The sequence below is a fragment of the Corvus moneduloides genome, chromosome 2, assembly GCF_009650955.1.
Source record: "Corvus moneduloides isolate bCorMon1 chromosome 2, bCorMon1.pri, whole genome shotgun sequence".
Classification (NCBI taxonomy): Eukaryota; Metazoa; Chordata; class Aves; order Passeriformes; family Corvidae; genus Corvus; species Corvus moneduloides.
This window is the reverse complement of record NC_045477.1, coordinates 22346319-22354583: the sequence shown is the minus strand read 5'-3', so window position 1 is coordinate 22354583 and position 8265 is coordinate 22346319. Positions and strand designations below refer to the sequence as shown.

At 43.7% G+C, this 8265-nt stretch overlaps 1 protein-coding gene across 9 annotated transcripts in view; it reads left to right on the top strand.

Annotated features, from left to right (window-relative positions):
* The first annotated feature begins 1018 nt into the window (after positions 1 to 1018).
* The window catches only part of STXBP5L (syntaxin binding protein 5 like), a 189286-nt gene continuing 182039 nt past the window's right edge, over positions 1019 to 8265 (top strand). For 4 of the 9 annotated variants that reach the window (XM_032098447.1, XM_032098444.1, XM_032098446.1 and 1 more), the window contains exon 1: positions 2043 to 2234. In XM_032098447.1, the coding sequence (XP_031954338.1) occupies positions 2043 to 2234 (192 nt within the window). Of the gene's footprint in view, positions 2235 to 8265 lie in introns of all 9 variants that reach the window. The other 5 variants (XM_032098441.1, XM_032098443.1, XM_032098438.1 and 2 more) reach the window with 4 other exon arrangements.

The window sequence follows — 8265 nt, the reverse complement described above, 5'->3', positions numbered from 1 at the left end:
TCCCCGGGGAGGCGATGTCAGTGCGCGGGCTGAGCACCGACCCGCACAGACCCCTCCGTGCCATGGCCAAAACCGGGAGCTCCTCACTCAGCACCTCTCTCTGCCACCGCCGAGACCGTCATCTCCCGCGACATCTTTACAGAATCACAGAATATCCTGGGTTGGAAGCGACCCACAAGGCTCATCCAGTCCATCTCCTGCCCTGCACTGGAGCATCCCCAAGAGTCACACCACGTGCCCGAGAGCATTGTCCAAACGCTCTCGAACTCTGTCAGGCTTGGTGCTGTGACTGCTTCCCTGGGGAGCCTGTTACAGTGCCTAAACACCCGCAGGGTGAAAGAACCTTTTGCTAATAACCAACCCAGACGACCCTTGACACAACTTCATACCGAATTTAGGGGCGGTTTGACCCCCCGCACGCCGCTGAGGCTGCGAAACCAACTTTCAGTCCTCCCGACGGCCACAAACCCAGCTCCCCGCCAGCCCCGCTCCCCCCGGGGGCTGCTCCCCCTCAGCAGCGCCGGGGCCGCTGCCGCTCTCGCCGCAGTGGGGCGGGGGCTGCCCTGGCCCCGCCCACCCCGCCGGGCTGGGGGCGGGGCGTCGCGGAGTTGAGCTCCCATTGGTGGCAGCGCGTGCCCATCCTCGCAGCGCCCCAATCAGGAGCCGCGGATGGCGGCGGCTGTCAGACACCGCTCGTTCCCTACCTGAAGCCGAGCGCCCGCCGGGACGCTGCGCGCAGTCCCCGCCCCCTCTCCCCTCTCCGCCAGTCACGTCCACCGGACTTGACCACAGTAACCAATAGGAACCCGCGGGTGCCTGTCAATCACTAACGTTTCCCCGCCTTTCCCGCTCCCCGCCCACCGCGGAGCCGGGAGCGAGGGGCGGGGTGGAGGGTGCAGGCACCGGCTGTGCGCTGGTGCGGCAGGCGGGGCCTGGCGGACGGGGGAGGGAGGCAGGGAGAGAGAGGAGGAGGAGGAGGAAGGGGGAGGAGGAGGAGCTGCGGCTGACGCCGGCGGAGGTTTCAGTACCTCGGAGAACGGCTGCGAGCGCGCTGGGCGGGCAGGAGCCGCCGCCACCGCCGCTCCCCGCTCACCTGCCCCGCTCCGCTCCTCACCCGCCCCGCCTCTCCCCGCCCCGGGTCCCCCCGGCGCCGAAGGGAGCCCGGTCCCGCCGGAGCGGCCCCGGGGGGAGAGCACGGCAGCGGCTCAGGCTCGGTGATCGGGACGGGCGGTGGGTCCGTCAGCGCAGGGACGGGACGGGTGGTCAGCCCGGGACGGCCGGACTGACTTAGGGGGTCGCTCGTTGCCGTCGCTCTTCACGGAGCGGCGGCCGGAGCGGCGAGGAAAGCGAGGGGGCTCTCAGCCCGCATCTCGCACCCCGCCGTGGAGCCCGAGGGGAGAGAGAGAGGAGCACCGAGTGCGGCAGCGGCTGCCGGCGTTTGCTGGGGTGGGCAGGGAACCAGGAACAGGAGTCGCGCCAGCGGCTGGGAACGGGGAATCCGCTCCTCGGAAACGTCGGGGGCAGTGATACCCCTGGCTCAAAGGGGTTTGGAGGGGAAGGGGAAATTGAATGTAGACGAATTCTGGTAGTTTTGCTGAAATAATCAAGTGTCGAAAGCAGATCTTAGGCAGATAAGGTAGAGGGATGGATCCCACTGTTTCGGATGCCGGCTTGAATTTTTTATTTACTTTTCTGTTTTGACCACTGCTAAATGTGGATTTTGTGAGCGAACCCGATGGCGGTTGTTCCATTGTTCCTTGTTTGAACGTAAATCTTAGTCCTGCTGCTTGTGGATTATTTATTTATTTATTTATTTATTTTTGGAAAGGACCTTTCCAGGTAGCTTTTGCGTCTGACAAAATGAAGCCTTTGTATTTTTCAATCAATTATACCTAATATTGACGTTCTGTTTGGTACAAGAGACTTAAAGTGCTGCCTCACTCAAGAGGACCATTAAAGACTTTCTCGGTCGCTACATGTAGCTGAATGTGTTACGACACATCCTTTCTCCCCCCCCAAATCTTCCGAAAGATTTTTCCAAAATGAAGAAATTTAATTTTCGCAAAGTTTTGGATGGTTTAACTGCCTCATCCCCTGTTGGAAGCAGTGGCGGTGGCAGTGGAAGTGGGGCTGGTGGTGGCTCCGTGCACCCAGGAGGGACTGCGGGAGCTGCAGGGACACCCAGAGAGGAGATCCAGGAGACGCTCACTTCAGATTATTTTCAGATCTGTAAGGTAAAGGCTGTATTTTTATTTTCTATGGAAATAATAAAAGCTACTTTGGATTTGGGGGTGTGTGGGGGGGTAGTAATATGATATCAATAAGCGTTTTAGGTGACAGCTGCAGTGGTTGTATAAGGACTTTGGAATGAAAAGACAGAGATCCACTGGATGCTTTTTTCTTCCTGCTGCAGAGTTGGGGTGGTCAGTAAATTTGTATAAATCTTGATTTCAGCACTCAGGGCCGAATTCCAAGTTCACACTTGGACCCCAAAGTGCTGACAGGATTGTGGACAGGAAAGCAAATCAATTGGTGCTAGTCCCGATAACATTTACAAGTCATTAGAAATTGAAAATTGTACACATCTACTTCCCCTCCTCACTCTTCTTATCCTCCCTGCCTTTCCTTCTCTATTTTAAGAAAAAGGTACAAGCTAGAAGTAAAAGACAGTGCAGCGGTTACTGGACCTAGGATTTAAATTATTTGTGAGGAGCTGGATGTAGATTCAGGGTGGCTGTTTACCATAAGTACTGAAGTTTATGATTGCATGATAGCAAACTTAGTGGGACAGCATAAATACCAAAAGTTGCCAAATCTGTTTGGCATTGGTTTTGATGTGTTGGTCAGTTCCTTAAGTGGGAATTTTCTATGAGTAGAAAGCATAAGCTATCCTTGTATGTATTTTGGTTTGTATCTGTTTTCTGCAACAAAGCTTTTAGTGGTGGTCTTAAATATTTGCACCTGTAAAATAGTACAAACTGTTTGGTACTTCTGACCAACTTTGGAATATGAAAATCATACTTTTGTAATGAAGACAAAACACGAAAGGAGATTATGATCCTCTGCTATTACCTGTCACTTTTATGTGAATTCTGGTGGGTTTACTAGAAGTTTTGTTTGCTTAATTGTTTTGATTAGAAGCTTCAAAACCAGAATTTTTAATTAGTGCAATTTGCATTACTAGTAGTAAATGGATCCCACCTATTAAGTATACTTTGCTTTTATTAATGAGATACAAATTGATCTGAAATTTAGATTACAGCCAACTCCTGCACATCATCATTTCTTTTCATGTTTTGGGAAGAAGAAAGAAATATAAACAACCAAGACAAGCCTATAAGGCATTTTGTGTGCAGATCTGCTCCTTGTGAAACAGCTTTCCTGATCTCAGATATCATGTTTCTAATTCTGTTTGGCTTTCAGCTACAGCTAGTGTCAAAACTCTTCCAGAGTTCAAGGGGAGAAGGGTGAGCCCCTATGGCTTAAAGACTCAGAGACCTTTAGATAGGTTCTACAAAATTCTAATTTTTTTTTTTTTTATAGTTTTTGCCATCCTGAACCACAACAGGTTCCAGCCTTTTGACTCAAATTATTCTGTAGTTTAATAGTGTCAGTGATGAGTGCATAAGAATCATACCTGCTTCCCAGGCGTGGATTTGACTACTTTTGCTTATGTACACGGTAATTTAGCATTTTGTGAAACTCCAGGTGTTCAGTACAGTGATTTCGTATTTTTGTCACTTCAGGAAAAAGATAATACAAACAATCAAGGTACATTAAAATATCATTAAAAGGTCTGACATTCAAAGATTTCTAAGTAAGGCTAAAACTCAACATGGTTCTTCATGTTTAAATCATGTGATAGGGATGAAGATCTGTATTTAGTGAGACATAGTCTTATTTTGTATGGCCTATTTTTGAAAATGAGCAACGTAAGATGAAATGAAATTATTTTTTTCCTAATCTCCATTATTTCCCTTGTTTGCTTTGATGCTACTTGAAGACAGTGTTATGTTCTGATAGATCTGCTTGAAATATGTGTAAAGGAATATGTCATTTGAAGAAGATTTCAGTAGCCAATACTTGTCTGTCTTAGCTCTCAGGTTAAAATGTTCTCAACAAAGTAAATATTTGTATAGGAAACCTTTTGGTTGCTTGCAGCAGCACTTGCTTATGAATGCATGTTACTGCAGAAGTCTGTTGTACACAAAACACCGGCTTCCTTTTTTCAAGATGCAAAGGTATGCCGAAAGCAAACTTCCAAAACACTCGGTGATCATGTGCTCCTGACACTCTGCAGTGTTTATCCACGGGCTCCACTTCATCGGCTCTCGAGCACTTGAGGAGCACCACGAGCATGTTTGAAGGAAGCCCCAGAAGCTGTGAGGGCCCAGTCCTGCATCCTGCACTATTGCAAGGGAGCCGAAGGCAGTGGGGCCTGATGCAGGCACAGCTTCACCCTGCCTGCTCCAGGGGGCCAGAGCCCAGCCAGAATTTGTACCTCAGTCAGCCTGAACTGAACTAAAAATGCACCGACATGCACATAACCCGAATTCTGTCCTCCACAAGCTTTTGTTGAGCAAGGACTTCTGGTATTTGAACTGGGTATTTTCATGTTCAGTTACGTAAGTTCTATGGGCTGCATATTTAAGGATCCATGATCTGTGATCCTGCTGCACACAGAACTGAGTAAAGCTAATGGCAGTTTTGGTTTGTTACCTGCAGCATCAAGGCATCTGGGCTAACAGCCTAAGTGGCACCTCAGACTGGTTTTCTTTTCTTTGCTGATTATAAAAGTCCTCATTTAGAAGTGAAACATAAAAGCTGACTCATACTTAAGAATTAAAGGGCCTTCCCCTGCAATTTTTATGTAAATAAATTGCCTTTCTGAAGTTTGTGGGAGACCTGCTTGACGGAAAACACAGATCCAATCCTCTAGCAGGACGCTGGTTTTGAATGGTAACACACCTGCTTTCATTTGTAACACACCTGAAAGCCAGCTCTCCATTTTGTGGCATTTTTAGGATGCTTATTACCACAATGTCCTTTTGAGATACTGATTAGAGTTTAACAGAAGTAAACTGAATATTTTACACTGAGATGTTCTCAATGAGTTACTTTTGACATTTATATTTAAAACATTAATGTGATCTTCTGTACTGAAAGAATGAAATATTCTTGAAACTGTTACTTATGGAGTAGCTACGTCCTGTTTTAAGCATGACAAATTTATATGTTGGTAGCTGTAATAATGAATCAGTGGCACCATTTTCAAAGTACTCAAGCAATGTGAAATTTTTGTCATAGCTATTTTGTGACAACAGGAAGCTGAGGTACAGTTTAGGCTGTATCTAGGGGCTGCTCTTGGGATTTGGGTCTCCAAGTGGAAATCATGAAAATATTGATTATAGTTCACATTAGTTGAACTGAATGTGTGAGATAGCAGCATCATCCTAAAACTAGGCATGATCCAGTAGAATAAGCTAATGAAGTCTATGTTAATTTTAATTGGGATAGACCTAATTTCCTTGGGTTTGCTTCTTTGTATTTTCCCTCTGTATACATGTTGTTTTTTTCCCTCTGGTAAGGATTTTTAGACTCACCTGTGTTTGTCCAGAGCATCTAGAAACTAAAACACAGCACTGGGGAGAGATCTGCTATTAATAGAGGAAGTGAGAAGATGACAGTTAGGATGTTTTAAATCATTTGAGTAGAACTTTGAGCAGAGGGAAATTAAAAGGAGAAAACAGTGATTTTATTACTTTTTCAGAAGGTTGCTTGTTAGGGGATGAGTAAGAATGAAGATGTAAATTTTTTTTGTATGTGAAGTACTTGTTCCTCGTGAAAATAAGTCTCCCGAGTAGAACTACTCAAGGTTTTCTTGAAGAACAGTCATAGGGTGAATTCGTAGAGCATGAGGCTAATAACTTTGAAATCAAGACCTCAGTTAAGAGCACAGTAACAGTGGCACTTTACCAAGTATACAATTAATCTACTCAAACATGTTTTCTTTTGCTGTAGGCAGCATCTGGATACCCACAAAAAGGTCCAAGAACTGACAATTTAGTCTTCTTCTCAAAGAATTACTCCCCAAATGGTTAAGGACTGCCTTTAAACCCCAAAGCATGAGATTTCTGTTCTTCTCCAAACTGGTCTTCAGTGTTGTTACTGGGTAGTCTTACAGCCCAATAACCATCCTTTAAATCTTGCTGTTTTGTTTATATTGATAGTATAGTCATAGTTTTAGTATGTACATTACCCAGTCTTTGTGCAAAACCCACGGAGGCCAGAATAGTTTTAGGCTTTTGTTAAAACCGGTATGGAATCCCATAGCCAACTGCAGTTGTGCCTTCCTAATCCTGCTTACATTTTGCAAAAACAGGCCTTCAAGATACAGTCAATCAGTAGCCAGTTTAAATACCTTAATTACCTGGATTTCCTATCAGGTGGTCTTAAATTTTAATTCCCAGAGTTTATAGATGGTAATACCTTATTTTGTCAACCTATGAAGATAAACATTTAATGCTTCTGACAGCAGTCAAATAGGTACTTTAACTGCAAATGCAACATGACACTACAGTTCAGTGATAATAGAGAGAATATGAATTTTGGAATGGCAATTTAAGCACAATGCTGCAGGAGCACATTTTTGGTTATGAAGAATTAAAAACAAAAGAAAATCTTTGTTACAAGCTATCCACAGTGTTTTAGTCAGTTTGAGCTGCTGGGTTAATCTGTCTTATTTCCTTACTACGGTCATACAGGGAACAAAAAAGTAAAATGCATGCAAAGTGCTGCATTTCAGTGAAAACCCATTTTAAAATTGGTATGAACGTTTATTTGTAAGTTCTCGGAGTTCATTCGGTACTTAAATGGTAAATAAGGTAATGTTGGGAAGGATTCTTTCCTTTATACCAGAGTTTGGATCTAAAGTTAGATGCAAAACCCTATTCTGTTTAAAACTACAGAGTCACAAATGACACTTCTAAATTAGATTATAGTAATTTCATGGAAGTTGTGATGAGCATAATGTATTTTTCTTTCCTAAGTGTTTGTATTAATTAGAAATAGGACTCACCCCTAGGAAAGAGCATAGCACATTAAAAGCTTCTTTTGAAAGATCTTTGAAGATTTTAAGGTACCTGTAGTCATATAACTGGATTAACTTGTTTGGGGTTTTTTGTGCAAGTATCTATCTTTTTGCATTATTAATCTCAAATGAAGTAATGCACACCCTTCATGGCCAACACGTGCAATTGCATCTTCAAAATTGTTTCAAGACTTTTAAGGTTGCTGAACTCAAAAGCACTCAAAATTTCCACATTTCTTAAATAACTTTGTTTGCACAGACAACTTTTAATTACATGATCCCATATTTCGTCTATAGGTTTAATTTAGCAGAACAAATAGTGTTTGCTCATAGGAAAGTACTTCAATATTTCTTTGCATACTTAAAACTCGGAGCATCCCTGAATATTAAGTTCCCCATGGACTTTTCTAACAGAAGTGCTTACCACTGTAGTTCTGAAAGCTTTATAAACATTAATGAATTGACCTTCATAATATTTCTATGAGGTGGAAATTATTATTATTCCTGCAGTATAGAGGCCACAGTAAATCCAAAATGCCAGAATGTTCAGTGTCCACTGTTTTGAGTTTCCCGCTTGACCTGCTTTGCATCTGTTTTTCTTCTAGCATATTTAACTTATCCCACATCTTCCCATTGTGTCTTCCATTGTTTTCACATTCTGTTGCACATATTCTGCACAGTTGCAGAGTGATCTTTAGGTTGGTTGTTCATACTGTCAGTTTATATGTCCAACTTCCTTAGATAGCCAGAATGACTCTGAATTTCCTCTGTCTCAAATGACTACAGATGGATTTCTGGCTTTGCTGTACTATGGCAGAAAAAGATAATTTAATTAATCCCTACAAGAGGAGAACAAATTCATACTGCATAGATTATTTAATGTATTTTTTAATTGTTTCGCTTTCTATGGTTGACCTTGTATTTTTAACGATATAAGGATAATAGAATGACCTGAGTTGGAAGGGACCCTTGAGGATCACTGAGTTCAACTCTTGACTTCAGAAAGGGAAACCTAAAGGCTAAACTATTTTCTCTAATTTTGTGTGCCATTTCAAATGGGGGATTTTTTTGGTTTTTGTTGGTTTTTTTTTAATCCATGGGATCACAGATGTTGGAAGATCATCTAGTCCCAACCCCACTAGCATGGGCACAGGCACTTTCCACTAGACCAGGCT